Here is a 23,442-nt window from a genome sequence, read left to right on the forward strand (position 1 = left end):
ATCGTCGGCGCGAGCGCGTGAAAGACTGTCAGAGGGCGCGCACGGAAGACTGTTGGAGCACGTGCACGAAAGACTGTTGAAACGCGCGCATGGAAGACTGTTGGAGCGCGCGCACGGAAGACTGTTGGAGTGCGCGCACGGAAGACTGTTGGAGTGCGCACGCACGGGAGACTGTTAGCGGCGCGCTCGAAGGTAATGCTAGTAGGTTGGCAGGTCAGCTGGCAGGACAACTAGTGGCAGGACACTCAGGAACTGGGATGTGCCTTTTGGAAGGGCGAGCATCCACCAATGGGGACCGTAAAAAGGTCCGCGTTAGAGTCCAGGACCGAAGTCCAAAGGACTACGTTGCAGCACAAGGTTGCGCTGGTAGATCGGTAGGTCAGCTGGCAGGACGATCAGGAACTGGGATGTGCCCTTTGGAAAAGGAACATCCACTGGTGGGGACCGTAAAAAGGTCCGCGTTAGAGTTCAGGACCGAAGTCCAAAGAACTAAGTTGCAGAGCAAGGTTGTGCTGGTAGATCGGTAGGTCCTGGTAGGTCTGCTTGATCATCAAAAGAGGTGTCTCTATGAGTGGCTCCTCTCATGAACGTGAGAGGTGAATACTTCGTAGGAGAGACTTGAAGACACCCATGAGGGCCGGTGGATCAGCAAGCTGACCTTTAACAATAGCGATCCTCTGAAGAGGAGTCTCTATGATTGGCCTCTCTCGCGAACGAGAGAGGTGAACACTTCATAGAAGAGACTAGAAGACGCCCATTGAGGGCTGGTGGATCAGCAAGCTGACCTTTAACAGTAGCGATCCTCTGAAGAGAAGTCTCTATGAGTGTCCTCTCTCGCGAACGAGAGAGGTGAACACTTCGTAGAAGAGACTAGAAGTCATCCATTGCGGGCCGGTGGATCAGCAAGCTGACCTTTAACAGTAGCGATCCTCCGAAGAGGAGTAGAGTGGCCTCTCTTGCGAACGAGAGAGGTAAGCACTTCGTAGAAGAGACTTGCCAAGACGTCCATTGCGGGCCAGTGGATCAGCAAGCTGACCTTTAACAGTAGCGATTCTCCGAAGAGGAGTAGAGTGGCCTCTCTTGCGAACGAGAGAGGTAAGCACTTCGTAGAAGAGACTTGCCAAGACCGTGCTCTGCCCCTGAAGGAAGAGAAACTCAGCAAGGTAGGAGAGAAGTCTGGGCGAAGGCAGCAACAGCAGTCGGAGACGATGAATTTATTAAGATGTGGGAAGTTCTCCCCTTGAAGGGAAAAACAACCTCACACCTGGGGAGGAAACTTCCCTCGGAAGGGAAGTTGTCCAACCCCTGGAGGCAAACCTCCTTTAGCATTCTAAGATGATCTGAAGTGCTGGTCATGTTGCTTTGCTAATGTACGCAAGTGTCGTTGTCGTATATGTATCACACACACAGCACAAACACTGTAAAGGAAGCTTATCACATTTCTATACACATACTGTATATATACATAAACATTAAGAATGTTTTCATATATATACAAGTATAAGAAAAAGTAAGTTAAAAGACAAAAATTAATGGCAGTCCAGAATAGGCGAGGAGGGAGAGAGGAAACAACTGCTCTCGATCCAAGCCAAAAGTAAAGTGACTAAACAGGTGTGTGAACGGAAATGGTAGCAAGCTACCCCCCCCCCTACCCCCGCTAACTAGCGGTGTGGGTAATTAACCCTCACTAAATTTTAATGTCTCGTCATTTCAGCTCCGCCAAAAGTATAACCCCTAATAAATAGCGTGGTTTGTATTCCAGTTACAGAACAAACTTGGATAACTATGATCATGCCATATTCTATTAATAATGCTTAAAATAAATAACTTTGTATTAAAATGTACATGTTTAATCCTTGCATATGGAATTCCATCGGGTCCAGGGGCTGTATTGTTACAATTAGTAAGAGCGGAATCAAAGTCTCTTTCAGTAAAAGGAGAATTATATGACTCTTCCCCTCTTGTTACAAAATTTAAAATTTTCTTTTCCTTGTTGCTCCAATACTGGTGACCAGGAGCGCCTTCACACTTGCATGATACATTTGAAAAATGTTCAGCCAGGGCATTGCTGACATCGTTTGCTTCAGTCACATACTGACCGTTCACCTTCAACACTGGTGGTGGGTTCGGGGTAAATTTGCCGGCAACATTTTTTATTTTCCTCCACACAGAAGATCCATGCTGAAGAAGGCACTGCAGCAGCTCCTTCGAAGGGGGTCTCGAAATCCCTAAGGACGACCACACCTGAAACAAATCTGCAAAGGAAAAAGGCTCGCCAGTGGCTGGAGGAGGTGCTCCTCCAGGGAAGCAACAACCTCCCCAGTACTCTGGTTTTGCCTTGGAGATGAGCAATCTGCACTCCTGCTCGCTTGTCCCTCATGAGAGCGCGTGCGAGGAGCTTTTGAATGCGATTTGGGGGTGTGGGAAGAAGAAAGCGTCCTGCTTGTCCCTGAGGAGAACGATCACGCTTAGACTTCTTCTTCCTGCGACTTCCAAACCTCTCCCATTGGGAGGCGGACCACTCCCTACACCCTGCGCAGGCAAGCCTTGCTTGCAACGATGCCCTTGACACGTAGGACACAGAGAGTGAGGGTCGGTCTCCAATGACGACATGAAGGTCCCGCTGGCGGCACCCTCTCACTCTAGACACATTCACATGATGAAGGCGATTGTAGAAGACGGACACGCACACCTGAAAAGAGTAAGCAAACAAATTAAACAGTCCAATGACAATCAGAGGAGAGTGGACACGTCCGACTCTACTGAGCCAAAAGAAAACGTGACGTCTGTCACAGCTGTGAGTGTATATATAGAGGTGGCTGGGTAACCCTCAGCCACCCGCTGCCTACCCGCTAAGCAGTTAGGCAGGGTTGCCATCTCCCATTTAAAGTCTAATACCTAGCTCCACCTGCCGCTGAAAGAATATCCACATAAATAACAGAAGGTTTGTTAGTATCAGAAGAAATACAGAAATGGAACATTGACTGAACAAGTAGATGTTTCTTTGTGTGGATTTTTGCCATTAACAGTGTCAAATTTAACCAAACCAAATTCATCACAATGTGTAGAGCCTTTGCTGTTAGGTGTATAATCCTCAGAATCCACTTTGTCAACTGCAGCAGTTGGTTTATTGAAACACGGTTTTTTATGGGAAGAAGCTTTAACCTTCTTGTTGGCAGGATTTTTTGAGCAACTGAGCACATGTTTTTCTATATCCTTTTTAGGTGAAAACTTCTTTAAACAGTGCGAACACTCCTGCCATTTTCTTGAGTGTATCAATGTGTGGCGATTCAAATCAGATTTATGTAAAAATTGTTTGCTACACAGATGGCAAGCAAAATTTCTTATCTGTGAGTGAGACAACAAGTGTTTATCTAAGTACTTCTTTAATACAAATGACTTTCCACAATATTCACAGGTTTCCTTTTTCTCTGATTTGTGTGTTTCTTGGTGCTTTCTTAAAGTATCCTGACGGTTAAAGGTCTTACCACATACATCACACTTCAAGTTTTTCTCCGAGTGAAGTGCCATATGTCGAGTGAGACCTGATTTTTGAACAAAGAGCGCACCACAACACAAACAAATATGCCTTTTCTCTTTTACTGTAGAATGAAAATGCTGTTCTAAATATTCTTTCCTAGTGAACATCTTCCCACACTCTTCACATTTGTATTTCATTACTTTTATACGTTCTTCGGAGGACATGTGGACAATCTGGTGATTGATCATATGATGTTTCCTTGAAAATCCCTTTCCACAAACTTCACAAACAAAAGGCTTTTCTTTACTATGCGTGATCAGATGCCTATTATAAACACCTCTGTGCTTGAATTTCTTGTGACATGTAAAGCACTCATAAACATTAAAATTTACCTTTCTCTCAATTGCAAACTTGTCATTGCTTACAGTTCCATTTTTTGAAGGCTTTTCAAGACTGCCACACGGAGTCTGTTTTTTTGGGTTCTTCCTCACGGTCTGTTTTCTGAGCTTCTTTTCTCTCCTTTTTTTAAGATTTTCCCTTTCAATTGAAGACTGGTCATCAATAGCACCATCTTTCATGTTTTCAATGTATACTGCTATGGAACAGAACTGAAATGTAAGAAATGATTGGAGTTATCAAACTTTAAATACCATCTGCAAATATGACAAATTTGGGAATAATTTGTATTTTTCCCAACTATACAAACCTTGAGCTCTTGACAGTGGTGATTATTTCGGCGACATCCGAAACTAGCCAAAAGACTTTTTAGCAAGGTGCAACTATCCACCTTTAGTTAACATGTTAACCTAGTATTGGAAGACCAGTGTACCAAGCATATGTTTCACTTAATGTGTATTGGTACATGTGTTTCTCGAATAGTCCTCTTAAAAATCTTTCACAAACATGACAAATTCGTAGATGATTTGTATTTTTCCTAACTATACAAACCTTAGCTATTTAATAGGGGTATTACTTTCGCCGTAGCTGAAATGACGAGCCATTAATTTTTAACGATGGTTTACTACCCACACCGCTAGTTAGTGGAGGGTAGGGAGGGTAGCTTGATACTGCTCCCCGTCACACACCTGTGATTGAGCTCACTTTGCTTGGAGGTAGGACTTCAAGGGGGATAGGGCTGGCGGGTAAGTTTGCTTAAATAGCTAAGGTTTGTATAGTTAGGAAAAATGTTATTTTTATTAATAAAATAAATTTTTGAATATACTTACCCGGTGATCATATAAGCTGTCAGCTCTGCTGCCCGACAGAAAAACCTAAGGACAAAATACGCCAGCGATCGCTATACAGGTGGGGGTGTACATCAACAGCGCCATCTGTCGAGCAGGTACTCAAGTACTCCATGTCAACACAGAACCAATTTTCTCCTCGGCCCACTGGGTCTCTATTGGGGAGGAAGGGAGGGTCCTTTAATATATGATCACCGGGTAAGTATATTCAAAAATTTATTTTATTAATAAAAATAACATTTTTCAATATTAAACTTAGCCGGTGATCATATAAGCTGATTCACACCCAGGGGGGTGGGTAGAGACCAGCATTACATGTTGACATTATTAAGAGCTAAGTATTTTGTATTTCATTTTAGCAGTTATTCAAAATAACAAACATAAAATAAATAAGTACCTGGTAAGGAAGTCGACTTGAACAATTACTCTGCCTTTTTAAGTACGTCTTCCTTACTGAGCCTCGCGATCCTCATAGGATGCTGAGCGACTCCTAGGAGCTGAAGTATGAAGGGTTGCAACCCATACTAAAGGACCTCATCAAAACCTCTAATCTAGGCGCTTCTCAAGAAAAGAATTTGACCACCCGCCAAATCAACCAGGATGCGAAAGGCTTCTTAGCCTTCCGGACAACCCAAAAACAACAATAAAAACATTTCAAGAGAAAGATTAAAAAGGTTATGGAATTAGGGGAATGTAGTGGTTGAGCCCTCACCCACTACTGCACTCGCTGCTACGAATGGTCCCAGGGTGTAGCAGTTCTCGTAAAGAGACTGGACATCTTTAAGATAAAAAGACGCGAACACTGACTTGCTTCTCCAATAGGTTGCGTCCATTATACTCTGCAGAGATCTGTTTTGTTTGAAGGCCACTGAAGTTGCGACAGCTCTAACTTCATGTGTCCTTACCTTCAGCAAAGCATGGTCTTCCTCATTCAGATGGGAATGAGCTTCTCGTATCAACAGTCTAATATAATAGGAAACTGCATTCTTCGACATGGGTAAAGAAGGTTTCTTAATAGCACACCATAAAGCTTCTGACTGTCCTCGTAAAGGTTTAGTTCGTTTTAAATAGAACTTAAGAGCTCTAACAGGGCACAAGACTCTTTCTAGTTCATTTCCAACCAAATTAGAAAGGCTTGGAATATCGAACGATTTCGGCCAAGGACGAGAAGGTAGTTCGTTTTTGGCTAGAAAACCAAGCTGCAAAGAACATGTAGCCGTTTCAGATGAAAATCCGATGTTCCTGCTGAAGGCGTGTATCTCACTGACTCTTTTAGCTGTAGCTAAGCAGACGAGGAAAAGAGTCTTCAAAGTGAGATCTTTAAAAGAGGCTGATTGTAGTGGCTCGAACCTTTCTGACATAAGGAATCTTAGTACCACGTCTAAATTCCAACCTGGTGTGGCCAAACGACGCTCCTTCGAGGTCTCAAAAGACTTAAGGAGGTCCTGTAGATCTTTGTTGTTGGAAAGATCTAAGCCTCTGTGACGGAAGACTGCTGCCAACATGCTTCTGTAACCCTTGATCGTGGGAGCTGAAAGAGATCTTTCCTTCCTTAGGTATAAAAGGAAGTCAGCTATCTGAGTTACAGAGGTACTGGTTGAGGATACTGATACCGACTTGCACCAGCTTCGGAAGACTTCCCACTTCGACTGGTAGACTTTAAGAGTGGATGTCCTCCTTGCTCTAGCAATCGCTCTGGCTGCCTCCTTCGAAAAGCCTCTAGCTCTCGAGAGTCTTTCGATAGTCTGAAGGCAGTCAGACGAAGAGCGTGGAGGCTTGGGTGTACCTTCTTTACGTGTGGCTGACGCAGAAGGTCCACTCTTAGAGGAAGTGTTCTGGGAACGTCCACTAGCCATTGCAGTACCTCGGTGAACCATTCTCTCGCGGGCCAGAGGGGAGCAACCAACGTCAACCTTGTCCCTTCGTGAGAGGCGAACTTCTGCAGTACTCTGTTGACAATCTTGAACGGGGGGAATGCATAAAGGTCTAGATGGGACCAATCCAGAAGAAAGGCATCTATATGAACTGCTGCTGGGTCCGGGATCGGCGAGCAATAAATTGGGAGCCTCTTGGTCATCGAGGTTGCAAATAGATCTATGGTAGGTTGGCCCCACAAGGCCCATAGTCTCTTGCATACATTCATGTGAAGGGTCCATTCTGTTGGGATGATTTGACCCTTCCGGCTGAGGCGGTCTGCCATGACATTCATGTTGCCTTGAATGAACCTCGTTACTAGAGACAGGTTTAGATCTCTTGACCAGGTGAGGAGGTCCCTTGCGATCTCGTATAACGTCATCGAATGAGTCCCTCCTTGCTTGGAGATGTACGCCAAGGCTGTGGTGTTGTCGGAGTTCACCTCCACCACCTTGCCTAGAAGGAGGGACTTGAAGCTTCTCAAGGCCAGATGAACTGCCAGTAGCTCCTTGCAGTTGATATGTAACGTTCTTTGATCCGCGTTCCACGTGCCCGAACATTCCCGACCGTCTAATGTCGCACCCCAGCCCGTGTCCGATGCGTCCGAGAAGAGAACGTGGTTGGGAGTCTGAACAGCCAGTGGCAGACCCTCTCTGAGGTGAATGTTGTCCTTCCACCAAGTCAGTGAAGACTTCATCTTCTCGGAAATAGGGATCGAGACCGCTTCTAGCGTCTTGTCCTTTCTCCAGTGAACAGCTAGATGAAATTGAAGGGGTCGGAGGTGCAGTCTCCCTAACGCAATGAACTGGTCCAGTGATGAAAGCGTCCCTATCAGACTCATCCACTGTCTGACTGAACATCGGTCCTTCTTTAGCATGTTCTGGATGCATTCTTGGGCTTGACTGATTCTGGGGGCCGACGGAAAAGCCCGAAAAGCTTGACTCTGAATCTCCATTCCTAGGTACACTATAGTTTGGGATGGGACGAGTTGGGACTTTTCCATATTGACCAGGAGACCCAATTCCTTGGCCAGATCCAGAGTCCATTTTAGATTCTCCAGACAGCGACGACTTGACGAAGCTCTTAGAAGCCAGTCGTCCAAATAGTGGGAGGCTCTGATGTCTGCTAAATGCAGGAATTTGGCAATATTCCTCATCAGTTTCGTAAAAACAAGAGGCGCCGTGCTTAGGCCAAAGCACAGGGCTTGAAATTGGTATACAACCTTCCCGTAAACGAACCTTAGAAAAGGTTGGGAATCTGGGTGGATGGGGACGTGAAGGTAGGCGTCCTTGAGGTCTAAAGAGACCATCCAGTCTTCCTTCCTGACCGATGCTAGAACCGACTTTGTCGTCTCCATGGTGAACGTCTGCTTTGTGACAAAGACATTCAGAGCACTGACGTCTAGCACCGGTCTCCACCCTCCTGTCTTCTTCACGACTAAGAAGAGACGGTTGTAGAAGCCCGGGGATTGATGGTCCCGGACTTTGACTACCGCTCCCTTTTGAAGTAAGAGAGACACCTCTTGCTGCAAAGCTAGTCTCTTGTCCTCCTCTCTGTACCTGGGAGAGAGGTCGATGGGAGTTGTTGCTAGAGGGGGCTTGCGCAAGAATGGAATCTTGTACCCCTCTCTGAGTAACTTCACAGATTGTGCGTCTGCGCCCCTGTTCTCCCAGGCCTGCCAGTAGTTCTTGAGCCTGGCTCCCACTGCTGTCTGAAGAAGGTGGCAGTCAGACTCTGCCTCTAAAGGACTTGGAACCTTTCTTCTTGCTCCCACGTTTACCTTCGGCACGAGCACCTCCTCTGCTGGAGGCTCTGCCACGAAAGGGCGGAATGAACCTTGACGCTGGAGTATCCATCCTGGGTCTAGACACGGAGGGCAAAGGGGTGGCTTTGCGTGCGGATGACGCAACCAGGTCATGTGTGTCTTTTTGAATCAAGGAGGCAGCAATCTCCTTGATCAACTCCTCAGGGAAGAGGCACTTCGAGAGAGGAGCAAACATAAGCTCCGATCTTTGACATGGGGTTACTCCAGCTGACATGAAGGAGCAAAGGTGTTCCCGTTTCTTGAGGACCCCGGAAACGAAAGAAGCCGCAAGCTCACTAGAACCATCCCGTATGGCTTTGTCCATGCAGGACATTATGAGCATGGAAGTTTCCTTGTCAGAAGGGGAGGTCTTCCTGCTCAACGCTCCCAAACACCAGTCCAAAAAGTTAAAAACTTCGAACGCTCTGAATACTCCTTTCATCAGATGGTCTAAATCCGAAGGAGTCCAACAAATCTTGGAGCGTCTCATGGCCAGCCTGCGGGGAGAGTCTACAAGACTTGAGAAGTCGCCCTGGGCAGAGGCAGGAACTCCCAAGCCGAGAACTTCTCCCGTGGCATACCAGACGCTAGATCTGGAAGCAAGCTTGGCAGGGGGAAACATGAAAACTGTCTTCCCAAGTTGCTTCTTGGACTGCAACCAATCTCCCAGCACTCTTAAAGCTCTCTTGGATGAGCGGGCGAGGACGAGCTTCGTAAAGGCAGGTGCGGATGACTGCGTGCCTAAAGCGAACTCAGAGGGAGGGGAGCGTGGTGCTGCAGACACAAACTGATCAGGATATAAATCCTTAAACAGTGCAAGCACTTTCCTAAAGTCCAAGGAGGGAGGCGTGGTCTTGGGTTCGTCGATGTCCGTGTGCGGGTCGTCAAGATGTGCAGCGTCGTCATCATCAGAGAGTCCATCGTCTGAATGTTGAAGAGGAAGCGGCAAAGGAGTAGGAATCAGCTGGTCGGCTGAGTCCGGCAGCACGGGTGCATGCGTGACTGCACTGGACGCAACGTCATGGAACTGTTGGTCAGTCTGTGAGCTGGCAACAACCATAGCTGTGTGGGGAAGCAAAGCTTCTACTCCTGACTGACTAGTCTGCTGCGGGCGAGTAGCGGTAACCACAGTGGGTTGCGGAGGTTGACGCACAGCGTCAAAACAAAGCAACTTAACTCCACCCTCCTGTTGTTGTGGTAACTCGCGAACGTCAACGGAGGGTAGCGTGCGTCTGTGAACGTCAACGTGCGGCTGGCAGGGTACACTGCGCATGGTTGGTGGAACTCTCACAGCCGGAGTGCGGGAGCAGGTAGCGTCAGCGTCTACTGTACGCACAACCGTGGTTGGTTGTAGGCTAACGGGTGCAGCGTCAACCTTCTCCGCACGATACTCCTGCATGAAAGATGCTAACTGTGTCTGCATAGACTGTAGCAAAGACCACTTAAGGTCTACAACAGCAGGTGCGGCAACAGACGGTGTTACTGCCTGTTGCGGTACCACTTTGCCTCTCTTAGGAGGTGTGCAGTCATCGGAAGACTGCAGCGAGTCCGAACTGACCCAGTGGCTACACCTGGGCCGTTGGACTTGCGCGGAAGGGACCTTGCGTTTGAGAGGCCGTGAGACCTTGGTCCATCGTTTCTGGCGTGAAACCTCTTCCGCAGACGAGGAATGAACGGGCTCTCTCGTCTTCTTGTGGGTGGGGCGATCTTGGCAAGATACGTCCGAAACCACGGAGGGAACGTCTGTCCGCTGATTAAAGCCTGTCGAACCCTTTGGTCGTACGACATTGCTTCTCCCCTGGGCTTGGGAGCTTGCAAGAGGTCCCGGACTGGGAGGACGACAGGCACGAACAGACGCACCCTCAAGCGCAACACTAACACTTTTCACAGCACTACCACTCACTTCACTTCCCACTGCACTCTTACCCTTCAACTCCCTGACGTCTGCCATGAGTTGGTTGCGGTCACTCGCTAATGACTCGACTCTCTCACCCAGAGCCTGGACGGCACGCATCATATCTGCCATCGAAGGTTGTTGAGTGCTAGAAGGGGGATCAGGAGTAACCACTACAGGGGAAGGAATAGGTTGTGGGGCATGGGGAGAGGAAAAATCAACTGAGCGAGATGAACTCCTCCTGACTCTATCTCTCTCTAGCCTACGTGAATATTTAAGGAATTCGACAAAATCGAATTCCGAAAGCCCAACGCATTCCTCACACCGATCTTCCCATTGACAGGATTTACCCCGACAATTGGAACAAATGGTGTGAGGATCGATAGAGGCCTTCGGAAGACGCCTAAAACAGTCCCTAGCACTACACTTCCTGTATTTAGGGACTTGAGAAGGGTCAGCCATCTTGAATTAGTCAAAGGGGAAATTCAAAATCTATCCACGTCGTCAACAAATAATCCAAAATTCAATCAAAGAATGCAAGGAAGTATTGAAGATAACCTCTGCAAAGCGAAAGCTAAAAACTAGAAATGAGTACTTCACCAAAATCTGTGAAAATCAATCCAGTAAGCAACAGCGTATTTAGTAGGTCTTGCCAGTGGCACGACAGAGAGAAAATTGGTTCTGTGTTGACATGGAGTACTTGAGTACCTGCTCGACAGATGGCGCTGTTGATGTACACCCCCACCTGTATAGCGATCGCTGGCGTATTTTGTCCTTAGGTTTTTCTGTCGGGCAGCAGAGCTGACAGCTTATATGATCACCGGCTAAGTTTAATATTGAAAAATACAAATTATCTACGAATTTGACATTTGTTCCGTAACTGGAATACAAACCACGCTATTTTATAGGGGTGACTCACCCATTAGGAAGGGTGGACGTCCCTGCCAATCTGGCTTTTGGCTTTTACCCGGGGGCTCCTTATCTGAGTGTATCAGTACTCAAAAAAAAAAAAAAAAAAAAAAAAAAAAAATGAGTCCATGCACCTCGCTAAAACCTTGTTACACAAGGTTCGCGGCCTACGCAAGCTGTGTGTTGAGGTATGTAGAAGTGTGACTGTCCTGGTAAAGTTATTCCGAGTTCTTTAGAAGGAAAAACTGTGCAACTAGAACTTTCCCAATACCACCTCGTCAGGGTATGGGGATTCAACAGTATTAGTCTTGATACTAGGTACAAGGGAACATGGTTTACTTGCAGTGGTTTGAGGTCAGCTATGCAGAGAACCCAGGATGCTGCTTCCACAAGAGAGGGGAGAATGAAGAAATGAATAAGAGCCAGTCAAACATTTTCATTCATGCAGACTAAAACCGGGTAACAATGCCCTCAACCTTCTGCTACTTGTCCAATAAGGAGCTTGAGGTTTTAAACCAGCTGTTGTGCAGCCACCACAGGACCAATAGAGAACGTATTGAGTCTCCTGTGGGTCACGTCTTGCAGGTAGTGGGATGTGAACGTGGTCTGACGCTTCCACATCCAGCTTGAAGAACCTGAGTCACTGAGAAGTTTCTCTTGAATGCTAGTGACGTAGCTACGCCCCTGACATCATGAGCTCTGGGGCGATGTGACGGAGGAGGGTCTGGATTCAGTGCATGGTCTATGACCTTGCGAATCCATGCTGAGATGGTGTTCTTGGTGAACCTACTCTTGGTCCTTCCTGTGCTGACAAATACTGCAGGCACACGAGGACGGGCTGCGGCTGTTCTCTTAAGATACAGCCTCAAACTCCTCACTTGGCATAGTAAGAGATGGTCTGGGTCATCTTTTACAGTACGGAGACTAGAAATCCAGGAGTCGAATCGAGAGCGCCCTTCTTCAACAGGGTCTGGACTTTTGGCCGAAGGGCTTGCCCCCTTGCCGATCCGATGGCAAGGGAGTCTAATGATACTGGATTCTTGGTCAGGGGAGGTAGAGATGTTATGAACGGGACGCAATATCCTACACGGATCATGGAGATTGTCCAGGAATCATCCCCGAGTTACTTCCACCTGTCTGAGCAACTTTGTAGGCATCCCCCCACTGGTGGAAACACAGGGGGAGTGTCTGTCCTAGCATTTGCGGCCTCAGCTGCTCTCACTAGGATTCTTTCCTCCCCTGGAGGACTTTCCTGTCCTTGACATGAAAGGTCTTAGACACCACTGTTTTTGTCGTCGCGGTCTTGGTTGGACGGTACTGCTGGGGTGCTGGAGGTCTATAGGGCTTAGTTGTTTAAGCCCTATGGAGGAGGAAGTCTCGATGAGACTTCCTCCACCTCTCAGCAGCAAGTTCCACGTCCTTAGGCTCAAACAGATGGGACCCCTCTAGGGAGGAATGTCTGAGCCTATTTATCTCGACGCTTGGGACCTGTTGGTGGAACCTCTCAGACACTGCATCTCGACGTTTCAAGATGGTGTTTGCCCACAAGTTAGAGACTTGGTGGGCAAGAAACTCGATCGTGCGAGTGCCTGAGAGTAAGAAGGTCTCTATTGCTTTCCTGGTACGCTCCTAGGAAAAATCCACGGATCATATCAGGATACCTAAGGTCCCTAACCAGATGTCCAGTAACGAAGTAGCTTGCATCGCATACTTGGTGACCTATTCCTGGTTAAGAACCTCGGTTGCCGAGAACGAGACCTGCCGGCTGGAGTCTCTAGAGAGGGACTCCCTTGGTTAGCTCTTTCAGAGAGTGGTGAAGAGGAAGAGCTGAACTGGCTTCCTCCAGGATCTCAAAGTATCACCTTTACTGTACGTGAGGAGGTGGGAGGAGCTTGTTCGTAGCGCTGGCACAGTTGGAGGAGGCAAACTTGGAGAGCTGTTGGGAGATCTAGTTCCTGGTACTCTTCACCCCTTGAGACCAGGGCAGGGCTGCACTGGTCTTTGAGGGTTTCTGAGTACCATAGATGCAGTCTAAGACTGTGTCTTTGCCCTCTCGAGTGGGTATCTACGGGTCGGAAACCACATTGAGAACCCTTATTAATGTCAGAACCTGCCAGAATGCATGTTCTGATTCTTGTTGGTCTCCTCCTCATGTAGGATTCGCAGCAAAGTCTCCTTCTATCACCAAGAGCTCTTCTTGGAGTGAGTCGCAGACATTCCCCGAGTGGCTGGCTGTCTCCGTTCTAGCCCTAGTGGAGGACTTTGGTTGAGTCTTGGAGTCTTTGGACTCCTTCCGTGGACGGAGATAAGACTCCAACATCGAAGGCCAGTGTGTCATGTCCCTCCTGTTCTCAGATTGCGGGGAACTCTCCGCGTGAAGAGAGGTTTCCTCCATTGATCCGATGGAAGAGTGTCTCTTCTCGCGCAGTTCCCTTGGTGATGGATGGTCTTCGTCCGACAGGGAGGGAGGGTATCCATGAGAAACTGGAGGAACTTGCCTTGATGGTCTGCACGGAGTCAGCTTCGCCCTCGGAGAAGTGACTGCGTCAGAAACTCCTCTTTTCCTCTTCAAAGGGGTAGAGGAAGCCATGGTTCCGTGTCCTAAGTACAGAGCTATAGGTTGCTCTGATGAGCGGTCAGACAGGACTGGCTTGAAAGCCTGTGTTACGGCTCTGACTAGGGCTGCTGACTGACGGATGCACTGTCAGACAGATACCCTGTCGGGAAAGGGACCGAAAGTTCCCTACGAGGAGTCACTGTAATAGGTGGGTCCGCCTTAGAATGCAGTTTAGGGATCCTGAACCCCTCTGCTTGTTGTTTCCCTTCTCCCGCAGGGCATGCTGGAATGCGTTTGCGGGGAGGGGAATGAGGCGATGGCGACCTTGCCGGGTGTAGATCCTGCGCCCGTGCCTGTTGGTGTGCGTGCTCGTGCGTGGGAGAATATTGATGCTCGCGCGAGGGAGAATATTGATGCTCGCGCGAGGGAGAATATTGATGCTCGCGCGAGGGAGAATATTGGCGCGGGCGTGGGAGAATATTGGCGCGGGTGCGGGAGGATAATGGCGCGGGCCCGCAGGAAAGTCTTGGCGCGCACGCGTCTCTTTGTGCATGCGCGCGGGAGATACTTGGCACGCAGGTGAGCGCCAGCGAGCGTTGGCGCATAGGTGAGGGCTGCAATGCGATTGGTGTCTCACCTACAGTGTTCTTGTGCGCCAGAGAATAGCGCGCAGGCATTCGTTGGCGTACAGGTTGGCGCGCGGGCAATGAATGGTGCCCAGGCTGGCGTGCAGGAGAATGCTGGCGTGTAGGAGAGCGTTGGCGCGCAGGAGAGCACTGGTGCGTAAGAGAGTAGGGGCGCGAAGGAGAGTGCTGGCAGGTAGGCGAGCGTTGGCGCACAGGTGGGCGCTGGCGCGTAGGAGATCGTGGGCGCATGGGTGTGTAGGCGCAGGAGATCGAGGGGGCTGGCGTGCAGGAGAGCGCAAGCGAGTTGTAGTGCGCTGGCATGTGAGCAACCCTGGGCGCATGGCGCGCAGGAGAGCGCTGACGTGCAGGCAAACGTTGGCACGCAGTAACATGAGTCTGCTGCCTTCTGTGAGGGCGAGCAGGTGAAGGGGCGCGCCGAAGCGCTGTAGAGTGACGAGTAGTCTGACAAGCTACTGGTGAGCGCTGAAGGTCTCTCGGATGGCGAGCTGCAGGGCAATGGCGCGCAGCCGCGCACTTTGGAAGAGCTACAGTAGGCTCTACCGGTGACAGGAATGGTGATGGTAGGTCGGCAGGTCTGGAGGATGGATGGCCTTCGACTCTGGATAAGGCCACTATTACACTAACTCTAGCCCCTGAGGCTATTGCAAACAGAAAGATGACTTTCTGTGTTAGATCCTTTAGAGTACAATCATCATTGTTAGGTTCGAAGCATAGTGCAAGATTTTGTCCAAAAACCACGTGGTGGGCTTTGGAGGGTTGTCGGCTTGAGTCTAGCATATGCTTTTGGGATCTTATTGAAGATTTCACTAGTGAGGTCCACCTCATAAGCATACAGAAGTGGTCTAGTCAGGGCCGACTTATTTCTGTTGGTTCCCTTGTTTTAACATGGGACACCGATTTCTTCTAAGATGATTCATATTGTCTCCTAGCCGAACTTGACTTATACTCTTCAATGAAGTCAACTTTATCCTTCGAGATTCCAAGCTTCTTGCTCGCTGCTCGGGCAAGAAAATTGAGGATGAAGCGTAGACAGTCAACTTCTGGACTAGTAGGGATAAACTGGGTTCGGCAGAGGAAACAGCTTCAGTTTCAGTTCTAGAACTAGAGGAAACCAATTGCTTTTTAGCCATTTGGGGGCCACTACTGCTGCTGTCCCTCTGAAGGATCTTAGCTTGTCGAGGACTCTTAGCAGGAAATTGGTTGGTGGAAGCAGGTAAATGCGATTCCACCTGTTCCAGTCGAGGGACATGGCATCTATCGCATTTGCTTGAGGGTACGTATAAGGGGCTACGTGACGAGGTAGTTCGTTGTTGTCGCTCGTTGCGAAGAGGTCAGTCTGCAGTTCCAAGACTTTTTCCGAGGCGAAGGAGAAAGGGTCTGCGTCTAGGGACCATTCTGTCTCTATGGGCTTTCGCCTGTATAGAGCATCCGCCGTCACATTGCGGAACCCTTGTACGTGAACTGCTGATAGGTGCCATCCCTTCTTCCTTGTCAGGTGGAAGGTGGTTAATATCACATGTCCTATGTAAGATGATCTCGAGCCTTGTCGATTTAGACATTTTGCTATCCCTTCATTGTTCAGGGCTAATCTAATATGGATTGTTCTGCGAGGGGATAGTTTCTTTGTCAGGCAAACTGCCAGAGCTTCTGAAACGTTGATATGAAAGGTTTTGAACTGGTGCGACCAATTCTTTTTCACCTTTGTCTCATGAGAATGACCACCTTGTCAATTGAGACATTTTGATATCCCTTCATTGCTCAGAGTCAATCTGATGTGGATTGTTCTGCGAGGGGATAATCTCTTCAACGTCGGGAAAACTGCCAGAGCTTCCAAAACGTTGATATGAAAGGTTGTGGTGGTTGCAGGAGAATTGTTCGTGCTAGGCTCTTGGCTGTTGACCACGGCCTTAACTGCGTGAGCAAATAGGGTCGGGGTCAACTTTGGTTGATCTCTTCGAGCGTTTGATGCGTATCTTCTCCAGACTCTTGACGCATCTTTTACACTTTTGCTTTTAGCACCGGGTCTGTCACTGCTGCAAACTGGAGAGAGACCAATACTTTTTCCTGTTGGCATTCTGAAATCCTCTTGTGACGGATTAGTCTCTTGACAGATCCCTCTATCTCTCTCCTCTTCTTGGATGGAATGGAGAGGTGATGTGACTTTAAGTCCCATTGGATTCCTAGCCATTGGAACTTCTGAGCTGGAGGAAGGCGAGACTTCTTGCGATTGATGTTGAAGCCCAGGTGTTCCCGAAACTGAATCACCTTGTTGGCTGCCTGCAGACAAGTAGTCTTGGATGCTGTCCATACCAGTCAATCGTCTAGATATGCTAGTAATTGAACTCCATCAAAGTTTAGCTGCTGGACGATTGTGTTTGCCGGCTTCGTGAATATCCTTGGGGCTGTATTCAGTCCGAAGGGCATTGCTCTGAAGAATCACTTCTTCTGTAGCATGAATTCTAGGTAGGAGGAGAAAGGGCGGCTCAATAGAAGATGCCAGTGAGCATCTGTTGGGTCTATTGAGACTGTGTTTGCTCCCTTTGGTAGATGGGTCCTTATGTGTTGCCAAGTAAGCATCCGGAACTTGTAGGAGATCGGTGAGAGCGCTGGCGCGTCGACTGCAGCAGGAGCTCGCTAGCGTGTTGTCCCTGGCATAGGATGTCTCTGGGTCGTTGTCTCAGGAACATCCGGAACAGGCGAGCGCTTGCGCGCTCGAGTGTGGGCGCGCAGGGGATACCTGGCACTTAAGGGACTTGCCCACATTGTGAGCAAGCCCCTTTTTCCCCGAAGGGACCGGTGCCCGTTGGAAAACGGGGTGCGTGGGCGCCCACAGCGCGTCAGCTGCCAGGAACGGAGAAGGAAGGTCAGCAGGTCTGGCAGGCGGAGGAGATCGCGAATGATCTGCGGAGAGGTCCAGTGATGTAGCTGCATCGCTCAAAGCACGGTGAGGAGGATCCTCTGCGGGGACTGCGAAGGCGAGGAGCCGAAAAGGCGCCTCCTAACTCCCTTGTGGGTAGAAGGAAGGCCCCTACGGCGAAGAAGAAGACGAGCCTTGCGTCGGATACGTCCTCTGGGGACATCAGGAACACCATCGTCAGTCCTCCGAAGAGGAGTCTCTGTTAGTGAACTCCCCCGAGGGAGAGAATCATCTGCAGGAGAGACCGTTGGACTTGGCCCCTCCCTCGGAGGATGTTCGGAGGGGGGAACCAAGCCTTCAGCAACATCAGCACCCAAGGCAGAGGTTTGACCCAACTCGCAGGAAGCCTCTGCCACAACAACGTTAACGATAGACAGAGGGTCAACCTCCGCTATCACCGGCGACTGTTTGACAGCTGCTCCCAACTGGATAAGGTCAAACAGCGCTTCCCTGGAGGGCGAACCCTTAAGCCCTAAGGAAGCCCAAAGCTGCAATAAATCATCATTAGCAACATTCATAGATAAATCCTCCCCCAGAGGAGGAGGAGGGGCTGCCTCGCTATGGGAGGCAACTCCCTCTCCCGAACCCCGAGGTCGGTCAACAAAAGTACGGCCTACGCTACCACTCGACGGCCTCTCGGGAGAGACCGATCGAGTGGGAGCTTCTGAGGAGGTTCAGGCAACGAAAAAAGAGTCCTTGGAGATTTCCTTCTTCAAGGAGATCCTTGAAGGAGAAAGATCCCGCTTGGACTTCTTCTTTCGGTGCCGGGAAAACCTCTCCCACTGGGAGGTAGACCACTTCCTGCACTCACAACAAACTTTATCCTTATCACACCATTGGCCCCTGCAGAATGGACACAAGGTGTGAGGGTCCGTCTCGACCGCCGACATATATGTCCCACAAGGGCGGTCTGGTAACCCGGGGCACTTCCGCATGATAAAGAGAGAGGCCAACTTCCAAACACATAACTGAAAGAAAAAGCAAAAAAGATTAAGACTGTCAATACGCGAGGGTGAGAGCAGACACGTCTGTTCATCACCCGAGCCAAAAGCAAAGTGAACTAGTTCACCAGTGTGTGAGGGGGTAGTAAACCCTCGTTAAAAATCTAATGGCTCGTCATTTCAGCTATGCCGAAAGTAATACCCTATTTAAATAGCGTGGTTTGTATTTCGTTTACGGAACAAAGCATTATTTAGCTACAATTGACCACACAATTTTATTTTACTTCTCTTCCTTTTGATGTGTTTAAGTTTTATAGTTTATAGCCTACATGGAAGCCTTATTTTAACATTGTTACTGTTCTTATAATGACAAATTCATAGATAATTTGTATTTTTCCTAACGATACAAACCTAGCTATTTACATGGGGTGATTACTTCGGCGCAGCCGATGACGAGCAATAAAGTTTTAACGAGGGTTTCCTACCCCACCGCTAGTTAGTGGGGGGGGGTAGGGAGGGGTAGCTAGCTACCCCTCCCCCTCACACACACCGGAGAATACTCCACTTTACTTAGAGGTAGGACTTATCTTGGGGGACAGGGCTGGCGGGCACATAACTGTAAATAGCTAGGTTTGTATCGTTAGGAAAAATACAAATTATCTACGAATTTGTCATTTGTTCCGTAACTGAATACAAACCACGCTATTTACATGGGGTGACTTAACCCTTAGGAAGGGTGGTAAGTCCCGACCATACTGGCTTTGGCTTGCCCGGGGATTCCATATTCGAGTGATCAAGTACTCGGGCAATAGGGAATCCCTGCTCCTCGCTGGCGGTTGTGAAACTGCCGCGGCCTACATAAGGTGTGCGCGAAGGTAAAAAGTGACTTGTCCCAGGCAGTTGCCCTGGAGTCCCTCAGAAGGAAATCCAGGCTTGGACTCTCCCAATACCACCTCGTCAGGGTATGGGGACATGACAGTATTACACATAATACTAGGAACACAAGGAAGCATGGTTTACCTGCAGTGGTTTGAGGTCAGCTCTGCAGAGAACCCAGGATGCTGCTCTCTCCGTGGGAGGAGAGGATGAAGAAAAGAATAAGGGCCAGACAGATCTTTTCATTCATGCAGACTAACACCAGGTAACAATACCCTCAACCTTCTGCTACTTGTCCATCAAGGAGCCTGAGGTTTAGACCAGCTGTTGTGAAGCCACCACAGGCCCGATAGAAACGTATCGAGCCTCCTGTGGGTCATGTATTGCAGGTAAGGGGCTGAGAAGAAGGTCTGAGGCTTCAACATCCCCGCTTGCAGGACCTGCGTCACTGAAAGATGCTCCATGAAGGGCAGGGACGTATCTAAGCCCCGACATCATGGGCTCTAGGGCGATGCGACGGAGAAGGGTCAGGATTCAAGGCAGGGTGTAGCACCCTGCGAATCCAGGCCGAGATGGTACTCCTGGAGACCCTTCTCCTCGTCACCAAGGATCCACGAACGAGACTTGGACCTGGAGACGAACTGCAGCTGTTCTCTGAAGACACCAGCTCGGACCCCCTACCGGCAAGGCAGGAGATGGTCGGAGTCATCTGCTACAGGACGGAGACTCGAGCCCCGGAAGGAGTCGAAGCGGGTCCGGCACTCCCGGATTCTGAGTCTCGGCAACAAACCTCAGGGACGAACCTGAAGTTGTCTCCCCCTAACCCCCTGAATGGGCAAAGTCGTAAGAGAGACCATGTGACTCCCTTGGCTGAAGATAGGTTAGCAGGAACACTGTCTACCCAGAAAGTTGATGGTCTGGGGACTACGTAGTCGTTCGTCAGGGGGGTCTCTTTAGAGACTCGAGGACTCGAACCCCGTTCCAAGGAGGAGGTCTCACCTTCGACTGAGGCCTCGCATGCGAAGGAAGAGTTCCAGCGGGGAGAAATGTTTGTCCCTAGAGCCAGGAGGCAAGACTCACGGCTGAGGGATAGCCTTTCACAGTCGAAACTGAAAAGGCATATTTATCCCGCAATCCCACTAGGGGCTCCGTCATTGCTGGAGGCGGCATCGTGTGGAGGGATGCCCTCTCCCCGACACCGACCACAGAAACTCGCCCTATCGCCTGGGAGACTACTGCGGAAGACTTGCGCAGGTGTCCAGGCCTCCTTTTCGCCACTTGTTGCGAAAGTCCTCTCTCTTCGAGAAGAAGCAAGCTACGGGGGCGACACATCGATGGTGTCCCACCGTTGCTGGAAGGTCTCCTAGCAGAGGGCCTTGGGATCCGTGACCGGGAAACAGTACAGCGGGAGCTTGAAGCTCAGTGCTGTAGCGAACCGGCCCACCGAGGGAGCCCCACCGAGGCAGGACTTGTAGTCTACTTGAGGATCCAAAGACCACTCGAAATGTGGTGTCCGTGACACATTGCTCAGACTGTCGGCGAGCCCATTCCTTTGCCTGGAATTAAGCGAGCTGTCAAGGAGACCGAGGGGGACACAGACCATCCTGGTATCTCTACCGCAGGATGGGATGGTTGTACCGAAAAGTACCTCCTTGTCTGGGCCAGAAAATCCTCACTGTGGTGTTGTTGACCCTCATAACCACAGGGTAGTCCGCCAGGCTAGGTGGAGCTACTGGAGAGCCAGAAACACGGTTTTCGCCTCTAGTAGGACTAGAGAAGGTTCTTCCAGGTTCTGACCCCCGGCCTTAGGACCCGTGGGTCAGAACGAGGGACCCCCCCCTCTCTTTGACGCGTCCGAAAGCAGCATCAAGTTAGGGGGAAGGACAAGAAGGGCCACTCCCTCTTATAGGCCCTCGACAGCTTCCCACCCCTACGGGTTCGTCTGTACCAGATGTCCCCTAGGGGTCTCGGCGTCTGGGGAGACGTGCCCCCCGACTCCACCGCGCCCCGAGTTGCCACTGGAGAGAACTCAACCTGGGGCGACTGTGGAAACCAGACGGGCCAAAGAGGAGAGACGTAACAACCTTGGGTTGGAGGGTCTTCCCGTGTGAGGAAAGGTCTCATGACCTTCCTCTGCCTTGGTACCCTGACGTCTGAAGGGAAGGCTACGGGAGATAGGAGCCTAAGACCAGGCTCGGTATACCAGACTCTGAGAGGGCTGCGGGGAGGACTCCTCGAGGACCACCATGATCTTTAGAACTTGGTAAAGTCCGAGAGCTTGTCCCGATGACGAAGAAGGGAAGCCTTTGAGTCTACCAGGATCGGCCAGCCACCCAGGAAGTATCGGAGAACTGTTGAGGTGCCGTGGAGAGGTCAAAGCACAGCCCTTGAACTGGTATAACCGCCTTCCAAGCGGACTCCAAAGTACTTCCTTGAAGATGGGTGAACCAGGACCGGGAGTACGAGTCCTACCGGACCAGTGTACCCATGAAGACTTGTGGTCTCACCGCAAAGCTGACCGTGTCTGCTGTCGCTATGCTGAACAGAGACTGTTTGACAACCCTGTACAGAGTTGAGAAGGGAAGGAGACGAGCTCGGAGAGCTGGCCCTCGGCCTAGTCTCTGGAGCTCTCCATACCCTGAGGCCAGGGCAAGCTGCACTGGCGTAAGGGAGTCCTTGGATGAGTAGAACTCGGTCCAGGACCGAATCCTTCCCTTACCGAAGAGGAATCTCTAAATCTGGGATCCCCTTGAGGTTTCTCCTGAGGGCCAGAACCTGCCAAAACGCAAGTTCCGACCCCTGGAGCTCCTCCTCCTGATGGACTGGCAGCAAGGTCTCCCATCCCCGGAGGCTCTCCCTGGGGAGACTCTTAGACATGCCCCAAGGGTTCAACCGGATCCTTGCGGACGACAGGGCCTTAGGATCCCTCTTAGGAGGGAAACAGGACCCCAGCGATGAAGGATGTAAGGCTTCGCCCCCTCCTCACAATAGGACCCTCAGGAAGAGGCGGGGAATCTCCTTCAGGAGTGAAGGGGGAGAGGACCGGGCCTTCCGAACCTCCTGGGGATGGGCAAAGCTCATCCGCAGGGGAGGGGAGATGGAGTCTGAGGAGGGCCCATCGCCTGCGTAAGGACTCGCGAAGGGACAGGATAGTCCTTGGGGAAGATACTATGCCAGGGATTCCTCTCCCCTCCTTCAGGGGGAGAGGAAGCTGATACCGATTAGTGACACCAGTCAGAAGGCACAGGCTCAACGCCTGCTTGAGTGCCCTGACGACGACATCCCACCAGGGACGCCGACCAATCCTCGCGCTGACAGGGAGTCCCTCTGGAGGGAAGAGGACCGTTCGATCCTCTGGGGGAGATGACACATGAGGGTTCGCCCGTAGAGAATCTGCAGTGAAGGGAGAAGCAACCTTTGACCTGTCCGGAAACCTTCCCCCCCCTCCGGAGAGGGCGCTGCGCTGCAGGGGAGGGAAACCCGGAGGTGGCCTAACTGCCATAAGCCCTGATGTAGACAGGGCGCGGTCATGTCGGAGAACGGTGCGCCAATCACGCTGACGATTGCGCGAAAAGCAGATCTGGGTAGCGCGTGAATAAAGCATGCGTAGCAGGACTCCTGGAGACCCTTCCGTATCGGCGACCGCGTGAACGATCCCCGCGCGTATGAAGATTGCTGGCGATTGCGCGTGAAAGATCGTGGGCGAGGGAAACCATCCCACACGCGAACGATCTCGGCGAAAAAGATCGCCGGTGTTAGCGCCGTCGGCGATTGCATGTGGGAAACCATCCCACGCGCGGAAGAATAACGCTGACGATTTTCGGTGCCACGAGTGCGAAGATCGTCGGCGCTAGCGCGAGAGAAAATCGTAGGAGACAGTGAGCGAGGACCCATAGTGCCCGCGTGCTAATGATCTCGAACTATGTAAGACGATCGTATCACGCGGGCGGTCTTCAGCGCTTATGCGCGAGTGAAGAACGCAAGCGCCTGTGCAATAGAAGATCGTCGGAAATAGTTGAGAGATCGGCTAACTCGTAGATCAGGAACTGGGATGTGTCCCTAAAAGGGAGGGCATCCCCTGAAGAGAACCAGGAGGTCTACTTCAGTGCCGACGATCAACTGAGGGACTGCTAAATACTCCGAGGAGTGGTCTCTGTGAGGAACCTTTCCCGTGAACGGGAGAGGTGTCCTTCGTAGAAGAGACTTAGAGACACCGTAGGCTGAAACACTGGTGAGCGCCAGTGCACTAACTCAGGAA

At 50.2% G+C, this 23,442-nt stretch overlaps 1 protein-coding gene across 1 annotated transcript in view; it reads right to left on the reverse strand.

The window, feature by feature from the left end:
• Positions 1–238: 238 nt before the first annotated feature.
• Positions 239–23,442, reverse strand: part of LOC137655887 (zinc finger protein OZF-like) — a 43,442-nt gene continuing 20,238 nt past the window's right edge. The window contains exon 2 of the mRNA XM_068390108.1: positions 239–4,089. Coding sequence (XP_068246209.1) covers positions 2,956–4,059 — 1,104 coding nt within the window. The 5' untranslated portion in view covers positions 4,060–4,089 and the 3' untranslated portion in view covers positions 239–2,955. The remainder of the gene's footprint in view (positions 4,090–23,442) is intronic.

Source organism: Palaemon carinicauda, chromosome 16, assembly GCF_036898095.1.
Source record: "Palaemon carinicauda isolate YSFRI2023 chromosome 16, ASM3689809v2, whole genome shotgun sequence".
NCBI classification, from domain to species: Eukaryota; Metazoa; Arthropoda; class Malacostraca; order Decapoda; family Palaemonidae; genus Palaemon; species Palaemon carinicauda.